Raw genomic sequence first — 23,552 nt, forward strand, 5'->3', positions numbered from 1 at the left:
TAATAACAGAAGTAACAATAATAGCAGCACAGGACAGCACAAGAAGCACTAAAAAAGAATGTCTGAATATCTAGACACGGGGAGGAAAGGATTTGTACTCCTACAAGTACAACACATATATATTGTACAATACTATGTAAGTAACAATAAGCTATCTGTCCGTGCTGAGTATGTACATAAATAATGAAGTACGGAAAAGATTCAAGAAGAACATAGATTAAAGAGTACACTTATTGGTTAAATCCCGATAAGGGAGGAATAAGAGCAGCCTAATGAGCAGCCTAGGAATTGCCTTTAAAATGGACAAAAAGATGACGCGCAGTTGAGAGAACGGCGCGTCACGACATTTTTGTTGTGCGCACTCGTTTTCAAAAATACCATCGATGATAGGTTACATCTCGTAGCCTCCTTCAGTATGAAGGGGAAGTCAAACCTAAAGACTACACCCTTCGTATCAAAAACCTCTCTCGTGCAGCCCCCCATGACTCAGAAGGGAAATTATCTAGTGTAGTATGGGGAATAGAATATCTATGAGTATAAGGCTTAGTTACGCACCTGCTACGATCCTCAAGCTCAGCCAAACGAGTCTCGAGTGAATTTCTTTCCTGTATAATGCCTGCTACCCGTTTTTCCAGTTCGTTTTTCTCATCTTCTAGTTTGTTGTACTTTGCTTGCACAAAGTTGCGTTCGTGTTGCGCATCTAAGGTCTTGTTATTAGCGTCCTGGATTTTGTCTTCCATCTCATCAGCCTAATACGACAGATAGATTAAAGAACAATCTTCTTAGTATACAGTTTACGTAGAACAAATGCCGTGTGACCGTAAAACTCTTAGAGTGAGTATGGACGTGGCGTGCGTGACCATGGATGAACACTATCCTCACGCACTGTTATTGGTTTAAAGGATAACGTAAATTCCGTACCGTGACAGTGCGCGTGACAGTATATTTCACAGTCAAACGAAATGCTAAATGCAATAGTATTGTTAACGGGCGTGACGCATTGGTATGTCACGCAATCTTACCGCAGCTTTCAGTTCCATCTGGTTCTTATGCGCCATAGCATATCTCTGCTCCAGTTCATCTCTCTGCATTTCCATTATCTTGTTATTTCTCAAAAAGTCATTTCTTTCTGATTCCACCATTCGTCCTTTCTTCAGCAGATCATCCCGTTGGTCCTCTACGATCTTTAGTTTCCTCAACAGGTCGTCACGCTCTTTCTCCACACTCTCCATGTCCTGTAGATGATTCTATAATACATAGGATATTGTTAACAAAGGTGGATCAATATTCGTTTTTCCTGATTGGCCAGGAAAGCAGACCATCTAAGAATCAAAATACCCATAGCACTCGTATCAAGAAAACCATTCCCTACACAACACTAAGACATTTAGAGCATCTCAATGGCCTTGTGACGTCACAGTCTATGGACTTGTGACGTCATGTTCGGTGACTAATTGTTGGGCATGAGAATATTATACCTGTAACACGGAAATGTTGTACTCAAGCTGTTTAAACTCCTTTTCTGTCTTTTCCAAGTTTTTAACCTGAAGGAAAAGGTAATGAGAAGATTTTAAAAAAGTACAAGGGACGGCAGCACAAAATATAATATGCATGAAGAGACGAGATCTCTGTGATACCTTGTCCATCAATTGCTTGTTTTCTCTTTCCAGCGTCGAGTACTTGGACTGTAATCCAGAGAGCTTCGAGTCAGAACCTTGTAAGGTACGCGTTTGAGCCTAGGGAAAAAACAATATTCTTTTATTTCTTTATTTCTTTTATTTTTTCATTTTTTCCTTTTTCCTTCGCCGTTCCAATCATTAAACAGTCCATTCATCCCATTAACTTATCTGGTCATCCATTCCCTCGTTCATTTGTTTATTCATCTATTCATTAATTCATTAATCTTTTCATTTCAGTATTCAGGCTGACCCACCTGCAGGTTCAAATAAGACGCTTCGATTCGTTTTCGCTGTTTCTCTGCGTTATTTGCTTCAGCTTTCCATTGATCCGCCTGAACAAAACAGAGATATCAGCAACATGTATCAGAATCCTGATCTACATCCACCTACATTCACATCATGACTTCACAAACGAACGTACATTACGTTCACGTTTCAACGAGTATGTATGAGCTCCTAAGTGGTACGTGGGTAAATAAAGTATTCTATCACATCCCATCCCATCCCATCACATCCTATCCTATCGCATCCCATCCCATCACATCCTATCCTATCGCAACCCATCCCATCCCATCGCATCCTATCCCATCTCATCCTAACCTAACCTATTCTATTCTATCCCGTCCTATTCACACCAAATTTCAAGTTAATGTTTACCTCATAACTTTTCCTGTTCAACTCTCCAATCTACACAAGAAAAGAAAACGCACCTCGTTTAGTCAAGAATGCTGGGTTAATCACTTTATATAGTAGAGTTGACGGAAAGTAGCATTATAATAAAGAGATAATTTGTACAAACCTTAGTAAGAAGCTCCTTTTCCTTTTTATGATTCTGTTGACAATCAAAATAAGAAACAATTAATGATCAAAGCGTCAAAAATATTAATTAGAAATAATAAAAAACACAAGTGATTATTACCTCTTGTTTCAGAAAAGATACATCCTCCTCCTGTATAGTTGAGAATATACAAGACAAAATATTCATGTTATAAGCATCTAACAATGAGTAATGTGAGTAATTATTAGGAACTGAGGATGAATAGGTGCTTACCAAGATCTTGATTTCTCGTTCTCTGCGTTCAAGCTGTTGTTAAAAATAAATAGAATGAATCAATAATAATAATAAAGATGTTCTTATACATGTATACCGCAGCCCCATACGATCTCGATCTCTTTCAATGGAAAGTAAAAAAACGATCAGGTAGTTGTCCTACAACAGTGCGGACTGTTAGTATGCTATGCAATCGTGATATACACTAGGAGGAAAAATCCCCATCACTTGATTCATATTTACCAAAGCTTGTTTTTCTAGCTCAGTTGCTTCAGTCTACAAGGAAATAAAAACGAAAAGTAAGCTATGATATACCAGGCCACACCTGTGATAAGCCTTCAGCAAATGTTTGAAGGATCTACGACTAAAATACTGAGCAAGAAAGAATTACTCTTCAAGAGATTTACCTTCATGGAGCGTATCACGTTTTCTTTGTTCTGTAACAAAACAAACCACACATGTTAGAAGAACACCAATAACCAATGAATATTCAGCTACTGATGTGTAATTAACACCTCTTAACCGTGGGTTAACGTGTATTCTACGTACTGCATAGTGACATTAAAACATAACGTTATCGTGTAATTGCGGTAGATGCGAGTTGAGAGAACCATTAATAACATTACATTTAGTGCTTCCTCTCCACAGCAACCAATCAACGGGCAGAAAAAGTTCAAACTATCCAATCGATACGCTTGTTTGCCGAAACCACATATATGAATCAGAGTCATAACACAGTATGTTTTCCTTCATTTGAAATCTAAGCTAGTTTGATGTGACATGTAATCGATAGTGAGAAAGCGTGACATTAATCTTTGTCACGCACAGCAAACATAAACACAACGAAAGATGCCAAGCACCTGCTAGAACATGACAATTAGTTGAATTACATACTTGTAATACATATTCATACTATCTATTTCTAGCTGAAAATGTGCTAATTTAAAACAAGATCTTAACATATCATTTAAACACGAGACAAAATCGTTATCTTCTTTTCTCTCTCACTTTTTTCATTTTTTTTCCATTTTTTCACTTTCGTTTGAATAAGAGAACCTTGACATTTCTTTTATCATTGACCAGGTCTATATTCTATAGTTATTAAACCTACATAACCACTACAGCCTCTACTTATCTGCCCTGGTCATGACTTACTAGTTCTCGTATCTCCATGCTACAGATAACACAGTTTGGATATTTCCCACATACAGGCCATTCAACCATCCTCTTTCCTCGATCACTACTATTACTATTTTCGATCCTTGAAAGTCTGTTTTTAAGAAAAGTCCCACGGAGATTTTTTGAAAACTTGTCTAACGTTTTCTCTAAGCCGACTAGAACTTCTACTTGCACGCGTTTTTCTCGTTGATGGAAAAACGAGAGGTTCGTTTCGAAGTGCTTGAGAATTCTGGACAACTGCGCTGTTTGAGCTTTACATTGTTTGTCCTGCTTTGATGTCGTGCCAGGATTACTGCATCGTCGTAGCTCTTGACTCAAGGAATCTACATCATCGTCAGTGTTCCACTTGTGTTTGTTGGTATCTTGTGGGTCAGGTTTACAGGCATGAGATGGTATGACCACTGAGCTAGCTGTTCGTGGTAGCGAGGGAAGACATCTCAGGTCACTTATTATAGACTTATCAAGAGTCTTCTGAGAAAGACATTCCTCCTCGGTGATTCTGTTAGACATCACTAGCTAATAATATACCACATCATTCGATCTGCATGTTATCAGCAAGAAGCCTCTCACAAAAAAGCCGTAAGCTACAAGAATCGTTGGTACAGTCCCAGTGGGTCCTTACTGTGTTCTGTAGGCTATTTTAAGCAAGTCTTGCAGGCGTTCTCCCAATAAATCATCACATATATTTGCATAGTGTTCGGTTGTCAACAGATTTAGTCATATTTGGCTATAGGAATTGAATGTTTAACAGGTAGCTTGGAATTCTGCCAGAAGTTGGAAGACAATGGACAAATCATTTAATTTTACTGCTCCTTCCAGTATAGCAGCGCTCGTGTTTTCCTTGTAACCAGAAATTCCCATGGCAAAATATTAAATTGTCAAATTTGCGTTTCCAAAATTCAGTGGTAGACTAGTAGTAAATAATAATAATAATACCGTGCAGCTTACAATCATGAGTATGATGGTGATGATATACATGGTGCATAGAATCTTGGGACTGAATTGGAGGATGGGAGATTGTAGAGATTCTTGATTCCGTCCCCAATTCAGTCCCACAATCCCATGCACTACGAGACTATATCTATCCCTATCTTGCACTAACCTTCAGCTGTTTTTCCAGGAAGTTAATCTTTTCTCCCAGTGCATCCAGCTCACCCTGGTTAATAGCAGATGCAGTAGCACGTACATACCCACGTGGGGTCAGGCCAAGTGCTTCCTCATCGGTAAGAGATTCACGTGATCTAGTCAAAGGTGTGGAGAGTAACCCATGTTTTGGGGTACCTGGTACCCTTCTTCCTGACATCTTGGGTTTGGGTAGTGTAGGTGGAGGAGCAGCTTTGGGTGTAGCTGGTGGTCTGGACGTCCCTCTATGGAGGGGGCTTGTCTGGTTGGTACGTAAGGGTGGAGGGATCTTGGTTCTCTCGGGTATAGGTTCTCCCTCTACACCAGACTCTTCATCAGCTTGTATAGCCGGCTCACTCACAGTTTCTCTTTCCGCGGGATAGTTCTTCTGACGTGAAGCAGCCCGCAAGGCTCTTGAGTCACGCGGAGGGGAACTTCCAAGTATATTTTCTGTTCCTAACTCCATGTCATCTTGCTCGTTATCTGGAAGATCCGGGGGAGGTACTGATGGAACCGGCGGCGGAGCAAAATCTGGAGGAAAATCATCTCCGAATTCAAAGTCAAGGATATCATCAGTATCGGCTCTTTGACGTACATCCTGTTGACCATCCATGACGTCAAGACTCCTTAACCCTCTCTGTACGGCAGTCTTGGTGTCCCGAGGAGATCTCGACGACAGGACCTCGGGTTCCTTTACCTTCCTTTTATTGGAATACTGTCTCTTGGGACCCTGTGGTTTTGGAGCAGGCTTGGTAAACAGCTCATCGAAATTCTTCACTGGAACCTTGGGTTTATTTCGATCATCACGGCGTGTACTGGACCGACCATCACCTGAGTCTAACTTTGTAAGCCAGTCATTCTTGGTTTCAGCAGTTGACTGTACACTAGCTCTGATTGGTTCCTCTTGTCTTTTGTCACGTGACCCTCGGTATCCTGCTGTAGAGTTCTCCAGCTACAATAACAACATTAGAAAAAACATCAAATGAAGGAATTTTAAATGTAATAGACTTGTAACGCGATAAAGCTGTCACGCGTCACATCAACGATGCCCGCTGGGGTTGAGATCATAATAGGGTCTTCCTGCTAAACGCACTCATGATATTAAAAAAGGCATTTTTAATTATAAAAGACTGTTCCACAGCCTTGGGTTGGATTAAAGATGTTATGACTGACCTACTAACACTCACTTTAGTAAATTATTTTTTCGACTACAAAAAACATTAACAAAGTAAAACACTTGAAGGCATAAAAACCATTCTAATGATTGTTTCCCTTACACGCAGGTGTTTAATATGGCCCGTAATATTTATTCTCAAAGAAGATACTTCTCTTTGACATCAATATTTGAAACCATCATAACACTGAGAGCCGTTAGCATACACTGACCGAATATAGTTATAAAACAGAGATCAGAGTTCAACGTTGTGATGATAGATTACACAAATAAATAATGGCTTAAAGACGCGGTCTCATGCAGGGCTAACCTAACCTAACTAGCCAACGATAAACGAAATTCTCGGAAACCAAAATACCTCTCAGTCAAAGTACATCTATTGCTAGTCTTGTACTTACATTTGTACAAGATTTGATTCACGTTTGACAGTGTTTTGAGTTTTGTATGACAGATTTGAATATGTGTAAGCTAAGTGAAATCAACTTAAGCAAGCCGATGTTATTAAGTCATTTTCAAACTGCAAAAAGTTGGCATAGAAACTGAGAAAGAAACCTCTACAAGTAAAGGGCGTTAAAGTACAGTTTATAACAATTATGTTATTGTTATATTTTATAGCAATCTCCTCTAAAGCATCCCTTGTTCGCTAAGCGATTGATCAGCAAACAACACCACCGACAAAATGACCTAAAACCAAAGTACTTAGTCATAAATCTATTACCTGTAAACACAGAATCCCGATATTAGGCCGACTACACGGCATTCATACCTGGAACAAGGGTTTGTGCTTGTTTATAGAAGCGTAAAGAATGCTTTTCGCTGGCTTCGTCGAGCTGAACGAACGAAGCAACGAACCACGGGGCAACAACACACAGCAGCTTGTGTAGAGATCGATCGGAAGTAATTTGCATATTAATGATCCGGTTAGATAATGTATGCGTGTTTGCTTCACGCGAGCTGCCTTCTAGTGTACAAAAGATTCTCTTGACGTTTTGTTTCCCTGTTTGATTTGGTTCGATGGCTGATTTAGAATAGTACCAAGGCTTTAATCCAGTAAACAAAAGACATTTTATTCTAAGAATATCTTTTAGACGAGCTTATAATTAACGCTTTTAAAATAAAATCCAAGCCAAAAAAGAATCCTCGTTGATTCTTATTTATTTATTTTTCTTGTCCTGTTGTTGTTACTTTACATTATTTCTAGGCAGGAACGCTTCCCATGCCGATATGTCATTCTTTTTTCATAAAGTGATATCATCACGGCTTTTGTTCCAGGGTGGTTTTGTAATGCGAAAAGAATGTCAATAGTCTGTTTGTCATAGCGATTTTAATCCCTGTTGGTGTGGTGCGAATGTTTTTCGCAAAAACCCTCAAAAATGACGCTCTTTAGTCCACTCCATATTCGCTTCCATGTTAACTACTATAATCTAATCATTACCTTCAGTTTTCTCAACTCCAGCAGCTCCTGGTACAATTCTTTATTTTCTGCTTTTAATTTCTCAAGCTCCTGGACAGGAAAAAAGAGAATAATTATAGAAAGGAAAAAACATACATTACACGCGGAACAACGGTTGCGTGCTACAGAGTTTTCGAGTATGATCACACGTATTGCAGTAACATTTCGTGCAAAATGAATTATAAATGAAGAAAAAACTCTATCGCATAATATCAGAATGCAAAAATCGCATTTTCTTGGCAAAGACCACTTCAGCCTATGGTACGTCTTGCGCGCAACGTTGCGAAAGTAGTTTTTGATTCTATCTCTGCAAACATTCACTACTGTTAAAGCAGCGTACAACGCAGAGTTGGGCACATTTGCGCAACAGTTGCACCGTGTTTTTGGACCTTTGGTAGGGTAACTAGATTTACACAGCCCGGAGTAATTTTCATCCAGGTCCTTTCTAGATCGAATTAGAATTTAGAAATTGATTTTTGTGGAGGGAGGAAAACCGGAGAACCCGGAAAACCCTCGAAGCACAGGAGAGAGAACCAACAAACAACTCTACTCACATGCCTCGAGTACGAGAATCGAACCCGGGTCGCGTCGGTGAGAGGCGAGCGCTCTCACAGCTACGCTACCCGTGCTTCCCAATATTAACCAATTAACCAAGAATTCTAACTTTTCTTTTTGAACAAGAAAGAGAGACTTTACGACAGGTTCAGACTGACCTTGGCTATGTGGTCTGGTATGGTTCCATCGTATGACAAGTCAATCAGTTTTACCAGATCTTCTGTGGTTTGGATTTCCTGGCTGACCCCTGCTGCTGGTCCTGCCTGGGTTGCATGGTCAGACTAGAATACAATACAAGACTTTTAATACGTGGACTGAGGCCGCAGATCTCTTTATACCATCAACAATAGAAGCACCTTCACTCTTTTCTCCGTACCTAGTTCGATGTAACACATTCTTAACCCCACCTCTCCTATTCCCCTAGGGTCACCCTGGGCCTACTCTACCGTCCGATCAATCCTCTTACGTTGCGATACTAAGACCAGTGAGGATTAAATCGAAAGGGTGCACTGTATGCCGTGAGATGTAGTCCCTATTTTTCCTATCCTATGCTATCACAAATAAAGGTTTGAATAGCATTGGGAAGGTTTTTAAAGTTGTTTTTTATAATGGAAGTTTTATTTTATCAAATAGTCTCCTAAGCAGCCGCTATTAGTGTCGTCACGCAAAGATCTCTCCACTATAAGTAACTACTTTGGGGAGATAACGTTGCGTGACGACACTAAGTAACTACTTTGGGGGAAGAGCGTTGCGTGACGACACTAAGGAATTACTTTGGGGAGAGAGTTGCGTGACGACACTAAGTAACTGCTTTGGGGAGAGAGCGTTGCGTGACGACAATAATAGCGCCTGCGTAAGTGACTATTTGCTATTTCAAGTTTAGTTTTTTAAAGTTTTTATGACACTGATTTTTACCTTGGTATATTCATCTATTAGTCGTCGTAATGCACTAGTTTCGATGCTTTCAGCTGGAGACACAGCTCCTTCACGTGCAGAGAACAGACTGTCAAGATCAGACTCGCCTAGACCCCAGTCTTGTACGAGTAACAGTCTTGTCTAAACAGGGATAAAGATTACACCACGGATATACGCAATTTATAACGGTACTTTATAAGTTAATTTTACAGGGAGGAACCAATCTATAAAAATTTTGTTTTAGCTTTTTAAGAAAGTCTTACTTTTAAAGAGCATTATTTAGAGGTGTTTTAAGTGTAGCATCATATTCATTTTGTTAAAACGAGTTGAAGACTCCGTTAACATGTTACAGCCTTATTTCTAACCAATAAGATAAACACGAATGTTTGTAGTAACTCCACTGACAGGAGTTTAGGATTTTTGGGGATTTACGTTTCAGACATTTTACTACATGATATAGAGGTTTGAAACCTCTACATCATTAACGATTACGCATCATTCACAATTTTGCAATAAATGATGATTATGATGATGACGATAGTTGCATCTGTGATGATGATGGTCGTGGTGGCGATGATGATAATCAATGATGATGACGATGATGATGATAGTCGTGGTGGCGATGATGATAATGATGTTCATGACGATGATGATGATGGTCGGGGTGGCGATGATGATAATCAATGATGATGACGATGATGATGATGGTCGTGGTGGCGATGATGATAATGATGTTGATGACGATGATGATGATGGTCGGGGTGGCGATAATTATGATGAAAAAGATGATGATGATGATAGTGTTGGTGATAATGAACAACATGATGAAAGTTGGATTGTGATTACGCCTATGTTGACGTTGTTTGACGATGATGATCAATGATGATGAATAAGACATATATTCTTACCCTTCCTTCACTAGGATCCATCTCAGACCAGTTGTCTCGCGCACTTCTTGACGTGGTAGCCCCTGATGGCAGATTCTCCTGGAACAAGGCATCAATACTGTTAGACCCAGTTGGTAATATCTATATCAGTCGTGTGTTTATTCACTAACCTCTTGTAGCTGGTTGATTCTATCTTTGAGCGCGGTATTCGAGTCGTGAAGCTTCTCCATTTGCTGCAACGAACACACAGTATCATCGTTTGCTTTTGTGCTAGTGAACAAGAAGTTCCTTAGACGCAAAACATGCCCAACAAAAGAAGAACACAAGCTACAAATAAACATATTTCTCCTCTCTTCTATCTTCGAGAACACACCTTTCTGTGATGGTTGTATTTAACATTAAAACAATAAATACATGTGTGTGTTAGTAATGGTGGTCAACCACATGGTATTGCCACACATTGTTATTAGTCATGTACTAACCACTAATAAACCATGGTTAATATTATCACTCTGTCTACATGTGTATTTATATACAGCAAGAAACCTTGATGTATGACGACAATCAAATACTGATCAATCAAAATAAATGCACGATTTAAAAAATATATGTTTGTTTACACTGAAAAAGATTAGAAGGTTAGTTTAAATGGATGATAAGGTTGATCATGATGCCTACCATGCATATTGGTGCATGATTCATGAATACGATATTAAGATTCATTCAATTCTATCCTTACAAAGGAAACCAGACCGCTTACTCCAGACAATTTTTTTAGTAAGTAAGAATAAGAGTAAGAAAGAATATTAATTAATTCTGACAGAATGGACAAAGATAAGTGAGAAAGAAGACATGGATTTCCAAATGGAATAAAAAAGATGTTACCATTTATTGGCCAGTAAAGTTAAAAGGAATTGAAGATAAATGTGTTTTGAATATCGTTATTATAGTTTACATATTGCAGTAGTAATAATATTATACAGACAGCATATGTTATAACCATTATGATCTACCGACCACAGTTTTTCAATACTCACCTCTTCTGCTTCTCTAAGCTGCTGAATCTTCTGTTTCAATAGCTGCAGTTCATCGTCTGACAAATCTCCTTTCTGAAAAAATTACCGCGCAGGAAATGATTTAGAGTCTCGTATTGTTCAAGCTGTGCCGCGTTTCATTATGAGTTTTACGCTATGTGATTTGCAGCACTTACTACAGACAGACATCGGATATTTTTTCTTTCCCAGTTTTCATTTTTTTTCCTTTTTCATTTTAAATAATCGTTTTTTTACCTCATCAAAAATCAGGGAGAAAATCGAAACGTTACTAGAAAATATTATTAACGTCAATATTTTGAATGATAAAAATACGGATCAAAGCATAGCAGGTCTAGCATTGGTTCGTACCATATGCTATACTTACGGCTTCATGCATAGCCAAATAATCTATCAAATTCTGAACATTCATTTCTCTCGTTTCGTCCGGATTTTCTTTTTCCAGATCTAGAACCGCTTCAAGTTGACTCATTTTTGCTCAGTTTACAGAAAGCAATTCGTTAAGTTGATGTTGCCGGCAGATTTCTTGGAGTTCGGGAAATCTTCATTTGAACATCTTCACCGCTCAAAGTTCGTTCCAAGATATTCATTCATCTTGATATAATTTAGATGTCAAGCTTGTCAGAGAATTCTTGACTTACAAACCACAGCTATCGAAGCCGAATTAATAGCAAAGATATTTGATTTGGGCTGTTTGCAAGAGACCTGTCGTGTTGTGAATACTAATCAGTTTATGGAGGAACATCGTCCAATCACAGGGCAAATGCTAATCAGACTCACAGGTAACCATATAATAATTACAATCATTCGTATTCGTTTGACGGTAACGACAATGATATTCTCAGAAAACCGCCTTATCAGCAATTAGTTTAGCTTTCAAGTTATTTAAAACGATTCAGAACCTTTTTCCTAGATCTTATTCAAACTAACGCAAACATTACAGAATCCAAGTGCATTAGTGATAAATGTATTTATGGTTGGAGCGAGACTTATATTGGGGCTGATCTCGATTGCTGCAGAAAGGGTCTCTTGTTGAAATGAAAAATGAAAACACATTCGATATAAACAGCATATTGAGGCTTTAATTGCGTGCGTGGGAGAAAAACACCCTCAAATTCGACCCTTAAGAAATATAAACTACAAGATCTTTCGCTTTATTGTGAAGGCAATTATCCGTAGTAAAGCAACAGCGATAGACGAAGATCTCTTAAAGTGAAAACTCTCTATACAATAATAAACATTTCAGACTAAATTGGTCCGAGCAATTGGCCAGTTGTCTGGGCTGCGCCGGCGTCAACATGCCCTGTCTTGATAATATATCACAACAAGTATACCAGATATATCCTATATGCATATTGTATGATAGCATGTCTTTTATGACTAGCAAAAAATGGATTTCCTTGTTTTTTGATTATGAATGCATCGATCTCAGTATCGCAGCTAATCGAAGCCTTTCCTATAGTTTACCTCAATGACGGAAAATATCGGATGCAACTAAACGCGATCAAAAGCACATCATATAAGGATCTATCATATAGAGGGATTCGCGACAGCCATGTTATGGGGAATAACAATAGAGATTTTTTCTTTGGAAATTGAAATCTTGTCATTCCTGCCCTACACGAGCCCTACACTGACATGGCATGAGGAACCATCGTTAAGGCACCATACCTATCACTGGGGCATGCGGGTAGGGGTCTATCACTAGGGTATTGTGATAGACATATTTGAGTGACTCACCTGGGCCACGAGTAGTTCCAGTTCCATGTTTCTAATCTTTAGTTGTTCATTTTCGTTTAGGAGATCAGCCATACTCTACCATCAATCATAAATAGAATGCGTCAAGTAAAGAAACATGGGGGCATTAGCAGCACTACTGTTAATGGAAACCATTTGTTTAAACGTTAATACTTATACTCAATTTATGACAATTACGTTTCTTCGTCCCTCACAGATCGTACTCTGAAATTACTTTTGGGCTAATCATTTTAGGTATTTTTAAAACTTCCAATAAGGTCTTATTATGGCGGAGACAATTACAGTCACACAATCTACTGAACTGCGACCCCCCTTTGCATGGAAGTCATGATATATATACATATAGTGCTAAATATACCGATACAAATTGTTTCCAGGTACCTTTGGTTGGTGTGGTTCCCCATCTTCTTCATCACCGTTTTCACGGATATCTGCTAGCATATCCTTCTCGGACTGTTTCCTCGCCATGACGTATCGATCAAACTGTGTCACAGCGCTCTCTCCCACAACGCTAGTTTGCATTGCATGATGTAGAGACTCCTCGCTTGGTGCGCTTTCAATATCTGACAGGTCAAATGTTTCATCCTGTGCAAGAGGAACACGAGGAGAATCCCATCTACCAAAACCAGAACCTACAATAAACAGAACACGATGTGTTTGATGCTTCTGTCTAAAATAATCAATTGATGATGAATAAAACATTAGCAACGCGGTGTTTGACTGACCTCTTGAGGGTGTCCTGTCTAATCCACTAATATCCAAGCTAGACGTAGACTGCCACCCGTAATCAAGATTCAACGACATATTACTACTATGCCTTTTACTATCCAGTGAATATCTCTTGTTGCCTTGGTCACGGCGGCTTGTCACGTCAGGGGTGGACGAATTCCGTGCGCCGTGTCTTAGAACAACTTTTACTGGCTCGAATCCCTCTGAGGAAAGACAAAGATATACAAAATAAAAGACATGATCGATGAAAATGACTATCAGAAAGTCGGAGTCGTTGTTATACCTTTACTCGCTTTGTTAAATTCTGAAATAAACCACTTGGTATCGACAGAGCCACCATTTTGCTCGTGTTGCTCGCGAATAAGAGATAACAGATCCTTCAAATCACACTGAATACCGATCTCAACAGTATCAACACCCCTTGCGTCTCCATCACAACCTCTATCACCATGACGACCAGTATCACCATGACGACCATTGATGTCTCTATTTTTCAGAGGATATGACGATTCAAGTAGATCTTGACTGGTTTGTGCTGTTACTTTCTCTGATATTCTCTTCTTTGTGTCTGCAGCATTATTTGCAAGGTTTTCAATACGTTTCAGATCAGATCGTGTCATGTCTGTTTCTACTGACTTTTCTATCATACTGTTTCTTATTCTTTCTTGTTCTCTGTACCACCGTTCAATATCTTCAAGATATTCTATACTCGAGACTACCAAGTCTGTTACCGTGCTGTATTTTCGTTTAGGTTTCTGTAGTTGTTCGAGTCGCGATAAAATACCTCGATCTTTTAACTCCGTATAAATATTACCCGACTTCTCGAGATTTTTTAAGTTTTCTAATGACAACTCCGTCATTAGCGCGCAATCACGCCTTTTCTCTTTCTTTATTCTCTTTTCTTCTGTCAACTGTGATACTATCTCCTCAAGCTCCTCACCCTTAGCTGCCATTTCGTCAAGGTTGTCAAGATGTCTTCCCGTGACTTCAGTCATCAAGTTAACATCTTCCGTCTCCTTTGTAACAGATTGTCTAAATGCTTCGTACTCTCGTACGATCTCTTTATGAGCGACGGCCACCTCTTCCAGGTATTCTAATACAGGAGCTGTTAACTCAGTACCTACACCCATATCACTAGTGTCTGTTCTACTACTAGAGATATCGTTATCCACTGTTGTCATACACTGCTGGTGAACTGCTTCTACTTCCTCCATGTAGTGCAGGTCTGCAAGCATCAAATCAGTCGTGGTACCTACAGGAACACTCTTCCTCGAGCCACACTTTTTGTGAATTGACTCAACCTCTTCTAGGTACTGTAGGCGGTCCATACTGACGGCTGTAGAGACTCCTTCGTCAGGAGACAGAGCCTCCTGTTGTGTAAGAAGAAGGTTCTTGTACTCGTTGTCAGCATCCTGTAAGGATTGTATATCATCAAGGCTCATCTCTGTCTCTGTCGCTTTGTTAGTACTGTTCTTATCCCTGTTCATGGCATCATATTGTTCAGACAACTGCTGGTGACTTTCTTGGAGCTCACGATAATCTAGTTCTAAATTCTCATAGTATTCTAAGTCATCTAACGTGAGATCAGTGGATGTTCCCAGCTCGCTTTTAGCCTTCTGTCTGCCGTACAAGTCCAACGAGCCATGTAACTGAGCAGTTTCCAAATGTTCTTTTTCTGATAACAATTCGCTATATTTTTCTTTCAAATTCTCATAATATTTTTGATCATCTGGTCCTAGTCGCATTTTAGATTGCGCAGCTTCATATTTCTCTTTCTCCAACAGAAGCTCATTTAATTGTTCTTTCATATTCTCATGATCTTCTTGATCCACTGAAGTAAGTCTCTTTTCAGCTTGCGCAACTTCCCACTGCTCTTTCTCTGATAACAATTCTTTATATTTTTCTTTCAAATTCTCATGGTCTTCTCGATCAGACTGCACAGCTTCCCATTGCCTTTTCTCCAACAGAAGCTCATTTAATTGTTCTTTCATATTCTCATAATCTTCTTGATCCACGGACGTCAGTCTTTGTTCATTCTGAACAGCTTCCCATTGCTCTTTCTCCAACAGAAGCTCATTTAACTGTTCTTTCATATTCTCATAATCTTCTTGATCCACGGACGTCAGTCTTTGTTCATTCTGCACAGCTTCCCATTGCTCTTTCTCCATCAGAAGCTCATTTAACTGTTCTTTCATATTCTCATAATCTTCTTGATCCACGGACGTCAGTCTTTGTTCATTCTGCACAGCTTCCCATTGCTCTTTCTCCATCAGAAGCTCATTTAACTGTTCTTTTATATTCTCATAATTTTCTTGATCCACAGAAGTCAGCCGCTGTTCATTCTGCACAGCTTCCCATTGCTCTTTCTCCAAAAGAAGTTCATTATATTTGTTATTTAAATCCTCATATTCCCTAACATCGATCGTAGACATTCCTGGTGCTAATCCTTCAGCTTCCCAACCCTTTTTCTCCTCTAAAAGTTGTTCATATTTATTTTTCAAGTTCTTAAATTCTCTGGCATCAACAGTTGTTCTATCTTCTTCAGTACTTGATGAATCTCTAGAAAAGATGCCTGCTGCTTCTTCCTGTTGGTTTTTGTTCTTCTTCTCTAACATCATCTCATAATGTTCTACCTCGAGATTCTCTAAGTTAATCAGATCTTCTAGAGTTAAGTCAGTGCTTGTTTCTTGATCTGTTTTGCCCAGCCCTATAGGTCTGCCATTCTTGTCTAAAATCATGCTTGAAGACCCATCCAATGAAGAACCATCCAATGAAGACCAGGCAACTGAAGACTCATCCACTGAAGGCCTTGTTTCTTGCTGTTTTGTCTTCAGCAACAATTCATGGTGTTTAACTTCAAGGTTTTCAAAGTACGAGATATCATCCAGGGTTATATCTGTGCTGGTGTACTGGTCAATAAGATCAGCATTTTGACTCAGCGATGAACCCTCTCGTCTTAAGCTGTCATCAAGACCTTCACTAAAGGGGAACTCCATCAAGCTTGTCGAGGTTCGCGGTTGTTCGGTAGACTGTTGAAACAAATCACATTATTTAGAACAAGAACGATTAAACGCCCAAACATTCTGACCGAATTCATATACTTTTGACAAATAAGTTATGATTATATAAATAAAACGTAAAATAATAAAACAAAACCAAATAAAAACTAAAGCAGAATAAAAATAAAAAACCGAAGAATATTCATGGCTAAACTTTCCCATGCAAACCGTAACGCCTATTGTAATGCCATGTTCACGTTGTCAGTAAACGTGCCTGGATAAACCAAGCTTGCGTAAGGTACACAGCCATAAAGTACAAGCTTAGGCGCAAACATATTGGTATATCGAATCTAGAGTTGTATGGAGGACATCTAACAACACTTTACCCCTGTTACCTCCAGCGTGTTGTCCGCATTCTGTCCTTCATCATCATCATCTGTTTTTCTGTTATATTGTCCTTGCTCGAGTCCTTTTTTGTCTTGTCCCCGTTTAAGGTCACAGCTACTAATATTAGCGGTCATGTGTTCGTTACCTGTGTTGTCTGTAGTTAGTTGTTCTTCTAGTTTTCGTAACCGTTCTAATTGAGATACGATATTGTCAAACAGTAAATCTGTCATACAACTTTTGTCTTGTTGTTCAGTTAGTTTCATTGCAACATCTTCCATGGTAGAGATATCTTCATGGGACATTTCAGTCATACATTCTTTGTCTTTCCTTTGCTCTACCAAGATGTTTAGTCTGGTTTCCATGGTTACCATATCCGTCATGCTCTCTGTGTCCCTCATCCTTTCATTGTCAATATCCAGGCTTTCCTCCTCATCTTGTAGGTCCACAATGTCTTCCAGGGTTTCGATATCCATTGACCATGGTATCTGACCCATACTTTCGCCCTCTAATCCACTAACCATGGTTTCAGTTAATAAACTCTCACCAGGGTATCTGTTATCCGCTATTAAGCCATTCAAAAGGTCAATCTGATTTTTGTACGATTCTAGCTGACATTCCACTTCATCCCACTTCAATTCTGTCATGACTTCTTCATCCATAGCTTCTTTCTCAGTTTCATTAAAAGATTTTGCAAGAACTTCAAGTTTCTCAAGTTCTTCCTTGTACGAAATCTCAAGGTGCTCAACGTCTTGCCAAGTCAGGTCTGTCATAGCTTGTTTATCAACACCAGCTCTAGACCCACCATACTCAACGTTTCTTATTCCCTCAGCGATTACTTCAAGTTCTACTAGTTTTTCAGTGTAAGATGTTTCGAGGTATACTATGTCCTCCCACTTTAGTTCGGTCATCGTGGTTTTCTCTTCACTCATACCCTCATTTGCCTTGACATCCTTTAATGCTTGCAGCTCAAGTATCAGTCTGTTGTAAGAGTTTTCAAGATGGATGATCTCGCTCCATTCAAGGTCTGTCATCGTTTCAGCATCCATTGAACTTGTTTGTAATTCCGTCATACAACTTTTGTCTTTTCTTTCCAGCTGTTGTTGTCGTAAGTCCTCTTTCATTTGACGCAATTCCTCGACCCACTCACGATAGGTTTTCTCGAGATATTCGATTTCTTTCCACGAGAATTCCGTCATATTTTCTTTGTCTTCTTTTGCCACTTCGAGGACAGCTGTTTCAGCTGTTAATTCAACAATCGCCTCATTTTTAGCTTTCTCCACAAGTTCCACTGCAGCCGATTGTAAGACTTCTTCCTTAACCCATACCTTGTCTGTCATGACACTTTTATCCTCGCCTGGTATGGCCACACTTGATTCTCTTAATGCTTCGTATTCCAAGAGTTTCATCTTGTCAGCTTCTCTCATCACTTGTTCCAAAATCAATTGTTCCTGCAGTTCTTCAATCTGTTCCTTGTAAAGTTGTTCTTGGTTGTACAAGTCTTCCCAGACAAGGTCTGTCATGATTTCTACCTCATCTTTCTCAATGTTCTCGTTAGCAAGCTTCTCTTGTAGCTCTTCTCTCGTTTCTCGCTCCATAATCAATTGTTTCTGCATTTCTTCAATCTGTTTCTGTATTTCTTCAATCTGTTCCTTGTACATCTGCTCCTTGTTGCACAAGTCTTCCCAGACAAGGTCTGCCATGATTTCTACCTCATCTTTACCAACGTCTACTTTAGCAAGCTTCTCTTGTAGCTCTTCTCTCGTTTCTCGCTCCATAATCAGTTGTTCCTGCAGTTCTTCAATCTGTTCCTTGTACATTTGTTCCTGGTTAGACAAGTCTCCCCAGACAAGGTCTGTCATGATTTCCACTTCGCATTTCTCAACCTCTACTTTAGCAAGCTTCTCTTGTAATTCCTCTCTCGTTTCTCGCTCCATAATCAGTTGTTCCTGCAGTTCTTCAATCTGTTCCTTGTACATCTGTTCCTTGTCGTACAAGTCTTCCCAGACAAGGTCTGTCATGATTTCTACCTCATCTTTCTCAACGTCTACTTTAGCAAGTTTTTCTTGTATTTCTTGGATATTTTCACGGAATTCTTCATACTTTTCTTCTACTTGTGTTACTTCAACCCAAGACATGTCAGTCATAATATCTTTGTCACATTTTACTGAACACTCAACTTGTTCTCTCATTGATCGATTTTCTAGAACATCAATGTCTTCACCACTCAACTCGGTCATCACACAAACGTCTGCCTTCGCGAATAAAAATCTACTCATACCATCCTCTAGTTCTTGTATCGTTTGTTCTTTCAGTTCAACAGCATCTTTCATCTTTATCATTTCTATCACAACATCCCTATAGTCGTTTTCAAGGTTTTCAATATCTTTGTAGGTCATGTCTGTCAATGTAGGCTCATCAATTAGAGGAACAGCCAGCTTCTTTGTTAACTCGGTAACTGCTTCCATCAAAACCTCGTTCAAGGCTGCATTCTTAGACTTCTCAACAAGTTCCTGTGTCACCATCTCCAACGCGTCTGCAGCTTCCTTAATCCCACTCTTGTCTGTCATGACAATCTTTTTCTCTTTTAGCACATCTCTTTCTGTTTGTCTTAAGGCTTCGGATTCAATAAACTTTATCTTTTCAGACTCCCTCAAATCTTGTAGCATAATCAATTGCTCTTGCAACATATTGATTTGGTCCTTGTAACACTGCTCTTGTTGTTCTCTTATGGACACATCTTCCTCCAGGCGTTCTGCCATTATCTGCAGGTCATTTTGACTTTTTGATAACTTCTCTTCCATATCGTCTAGTTTTTGTTCATTCTCTATGAATCTCGATTGCCTTGAGATTTCATTCTCCATTATGTACTGGAGCTCTTCATCTGCTACTTCAACAAGAGCTTTATTCGTAGCATTCTTCACCATCTCTTGTACAAAGATATCTAAATTTTCTGCAGGATTGTTGACGCATACCTTGTCTGCCATGACACTTTTATCCTCACCTGCTATATCCAAATTTGATTCTCTTAATGCTTCGTATTCCAAGAGTTTAATCTTGTCAGCTTCTCTCATCACTTGTTCCAGAAGCAATTGTTCCTGCAGTTCTTTAATCTGTTCCTTGTACAACTGTTCCTGGTTGCACACGTCTTCCCAGACGAGGTCTGTCATGATTTCCACTTCGCCTTTCTCAACATCTACTTTAGCAAGCCTCTCTTGCATCTCCTCTCTCGTTTCTCGATCCACGATTAACTGTTGCGTCAACTCCTCAATCTGATTTTTGTACACCCGCTCTCTTGTTAAAAACACTTCCCTCAAATCGTCGGTCTTGGCCTGCAGCTCATGTCTCTCTATTACACTCTTTGACAACTCGATTTCCAACTCGTTCAACTTTTGCATCTTCTGGATGCTATTTTGAATGATATCTTCAAGATCTTCACATGCAATTTCAGCGATAGCTTCAATCTTGGCCTTTTTAACCATCTGTTGTGCCATTCTTTCCAACATCTCTACAGGATCCACGATGAAGATATTTTCTGTCATGACAATTTTGTCTTCACACATCTTATCCATTTTGTCTTGTAAAACCTCGTACTCCGTCAGCTTCATCTTGTCCGCTTCTCTCGTGTCTTGTTCAAATAGTATTTGCTGTTGCAGTTTTTCAACTTGTTCATCATGTAGCCGATCTCTCTTGGTAACATCTATTCTAATCATCTCGATCATAATTTCCAGCTCTTTCTTCTCGCTAAACAAATTAGATAACTCGTTTTCCAATTCTCCTACTATTAGCTTGTTTTGTCCAATAACGTCTCTCATCTTTGCCAATTGCAGAATGTTAGTCTCATTATCCTTCTCAATGTTCTGAAGATCCTCGTCTAAGATGTCTGTTATTGTTTCCTGGTCAGTTTTAGCTAATACTGGTCTGTTCTGTAAATCACAGATGATATCATTTGCTACTTCCATTAAGGCTTTGTTCATCGCCTTCTCGACAATTTCTCGTGCAGTCCTTTCCAAAACTTTATCAGTGTCCTCAGCAGTGTCTTGAACTGTCATCGATTCCTTATCACTCTTAGCTACTACTAGTCTGTTCTGTAAACCATAGATGATATCATTTGCTACTTCCATTAAGGCTTTGTTTATCGCCTTCTCGACAATTTCTCGTGCAGTCCTTTCCAAAACTTTATCAGAGTCATCAGCAGTGTCTTGAACTGTCATCGATTCCTTATCACTCTTAGCTACTACTAGTCTGTTCTGTAAACCATAGATGATGTCATTTGCTACTTCAACCATGGCTTTGTTCATGGACTTACGAACAATTTCTCGTGCAGTCCTTTCCAAGACTTTAGTCGTGTCTTCAATCCATACCATCTCTGTCATGCTGCTCTTGTCCTCATTCAGTAGGGCCATATTTGCTTTTTCAGTTAAAGCTTCGCATTCCAAGAGTTTTATCTCGTCTGCTTGTCTTATTTCTTGTTCCATGCTCAACCTTTCATGAAGTTCATCTATCTGGCTTCGATACATCTCTTCTTTTTCTGCAAATTCTCCCCTCATAAGATCAGTCATTGTCTCCAACTCATCCTTCCCGACTAGAGTGTTTGTCAACTCATCCTGCAGTTTTTCAAGTCTTTTTTCTCGTTCTTCCACAACTTCTCTCAATCTCATTAGTTCAGAAGTAATAGTTATATTGCTTGTTTGAAGGGTTTGTATATATTCGCCAGTAACGTCTGTTCCTATCTGCTGGTCGGTCTGACAAATTGACAACCTTTCAAACAGAAAATGCTGTAACTCGTCAATAGTTTCATCTGCTGTTTCACAAACAGCATCACTCTTAGTCGTTACAACAAGATCTTGAACCATCCTTTCTAATCGTTCTGCTGGATTTTCAATCCAGACATCGTCCGTCATGACACTTATTTCTACAGTCTTTTTAGCCGCATTTGCTTCTTTTAGAATCTCGTATTCTATCAGTTTCATCTCGTCAGCCTCTCTCAATTCTTGCTCCATAACCAAAAGGTCTTGTAATTCCTCGATCTGTTCTTTGTACAGTTCTTCCTGCTTTACCACATCTTTCCATGCGACATCTGTCATTATTTCCACATCGTTCTTCTTACAAACTCTCCTAGAAAGTTCACTTTGCAGTTGCTCCACCTTCATCATTAATGCTCTACTGTTCTCCTGTTCTTTTAACATATCATGGCAAGTCAAATCTGTGTTACATTCAATCTCATGTTTCTCAATAACCTCAGTACTGCTTTCCTTGTCAAAACACTGCATGACATCAGTGTTGCTATCTTGCTCGTGTTTTTCGACATTCTTATCTCGCGACAAAGTTTCTTGCAGGTGCTCCAGCTGTTTTCCCTTGTTCTCTAAGGCAATGATATCATCACAGTTCAGGTCGGTTGTGGTTCTTTTATCCAGCATTTTGACTCCAGCTTTTGCTAGATTTAACTCTAGGCCTTCAATATTTGTTAGAAATTCTTGGTATGTTTCTTCAATTTCAACAATATCTTCCCAGATAAAATCAGTCATGCACTCCGCATCACTCTTGTCTGTATCAAAAGTAATAATTGGGGTTTGGCAAAGATTTTTAGTCTCTTGTTTGTCGTCAAGCAAGAATTTTTCATAAATGCGCTCCATGTCACACAGCAGAGTGCAAGTCAATTCCGTCACGCATTCCTTGTCTATCATTTGCTTTTCTTTGAAGTGTTTGTCAATGTCAAGTAACGTAAAGTCAGTGTTGCTTTTAGTACTGTCAATTTGATCCTTATTGGCTGCATCCAGCTCTAATGCTTCACTAAGGGTCTCTGGCTCCCCCATGTGGGAGTCATACTGTCTGAACATTGTTGGTCCTTGACTGTCTAGTAAGTTCTAGGGTAGGGACGGAAGGCAGAAATGTCACTTATAGTTTTGTCACGTTGTGTTAGGATGCGGTTACAGGTGAGTTAGTTGCTGTGGTTTTGTTAGACACGATGAGTCACGGTTAGGTCTTTGGTTTGTCAGTATTTTGTTAAATGATGAATTAAATATCATCATCGTCATCATGAGTGTTACCACTAGCATCATAATCATATCTACCTCCTCGATCGTTAGAAGGATTAGTAGCATAGTAATCAATACGTTGTTTCAATCAGCGCAACTAGCGATTTTCTCATCACTATAATTGTCAACACCGATCCTATACACCACCGCAATGCACCACCATCATCACTACATTCATCATCATCACCACCATCACCATCATCATCACTACAATCATCATCACCGCCACCATAAACCACCATCACCAACATAATCATCATCATCATCACTACAGTCATAATCACCACCACCATCATCATCGCCGAAACTATCATGCAACACCATCATCACTACAGTCACCATCACCACCAAGATCACCATAATCATCATACTCATAATAATAATTTTGATTGCCGTGTGCGCAACACTATTAGATAATGATCCAGCTGTAATGACCTTGGGTTATACTATTAAGTACTAAGGTATTACAGACGATCTATAGTGACGGATCTAGCCATGCATGCATGCAATTAATATTACTAATGGTATTACTGATATTTGTTAGAATATGAACAAACGTAACAAAAATAATAAAATC

At 39.3% G+C, this 23,552-nt stretch overlaps 1 protein-coding gene across 4 annotated transcripts in view; it reads right to left on the bottom strand.

Moving 5' to 3' along the window:
• The window catches only part of LOC116293757 (uncharacterized), a 41,725-nt gene that overhangs the window by 7,842 nt on the left and 10,331 nt on the right, over positions 1 to 23,552 (bottom strand). For 3 of the 4 annotated variants that reach the window (XM_089028430.1, XM_089028432.1, XM_089028433.1), the window contains 23 exons: positions 16,949 to 22,804; positions 13,838 to 16,583; positions 13,551 to 13,757; positions 13,207 to 13,457; positions 12,808 to 12,882; positions 11,053 to 11,124; positions 10,186 to 10,248; positions 10,037 to 10,114; positions 9,129 to 9,269; positions 8,372 to 8,494; positions 7,641 to 7,709; positions 5,012 to 5,983; positions 3,138 to 3,167; positions 2,974 to 3,006; positions 2,731 to 2,763; positions 2,599 to 2,628; positions 2,479 to 2,511; positions 2,337 to 2,366; positions 1,934 to 2,011; positions 1,638 to 1,736; positions 1,479 to 1,544; positions 1,023 to 1,247; positions 556 to 749 (listed from right to left, as the gene is read on the bottom strand). In XM_089028430.1, coding sequence (XP_088884556.1) covers positions 556 to 749; positions 1,023 to 1,247; positions 1,479 to 1,544; positions 1,638 to 1,736; positions 1,934 to 2,011; positions 2,337 to 2,366; positions 2,479 to 2,511; positions 2,599 to 2,628; positions 2,731 to 2,763; positions 2,974 to 3,006; positions 3,138 to 3,167; positions 5,012 to 5,983; positions 7,641 to 7,709; positions 8,372 to 8,494; positions 9,129 to 9,269; positions 10,037 to 10,114; positions 10,186 to 10,248; positions 11,053 to 11,124; positions 12,808 to 12,882; positions 13,207 to 13,457; positions 13,551 to 13,757; positions 13,838 to 16,583; positions 16,949 to 22,804 — 11,504 coding nt within the window. The remainder of the gene's footprint in view (positions 1 to 555; positions 750 to 1,022; positions 1,248 to 1,478; positions 1,545 to 1,637; positions 1,737 to 1,933; positions 2,012 to 2,336; positions 2,367 to 2,478; positions 2,512 to 2,598; positions 2,629 to 2,730; positions 2,764 to 2,973; positions 3,007 to 3,137; positions 3,168 to 5,011; positions 5,984 to 7,640; positions 7,710 to 8,371; positions 8,495 to 9,128; positions 9,270 to 10,036; positions 10,115 to 10,185; positions 10,249 to 11,052; positions 11,125 to 12,807; positions 12,883 to 13,206; positions 13,458 to 13,550; positions 13,758 to 13,837; positions 16,584 to 16,948; positions 22,805 to 23,552) is intronic. The other variant, XM_089028431.1, reaches the window with a different exon arrangement.

This window comes from Actinia tenebrosa, unplaced genomic scaffold (assembly GCF_029948245.1).
Source record: "Actinia tenebrosa isolate PJP-AT-01 unplaced genomic scaffold, QUT_ActTen_1.0 PGA_scaffold12__29_contigs__length_12842862, whole genome shotgun sequence".
Lineage (NCBI taxonomy): Eukaryota > Metazoa > Cnidaria > Anthozoa > Actiniaria > Actiniidae > Actinia > Actinia tenebrosa.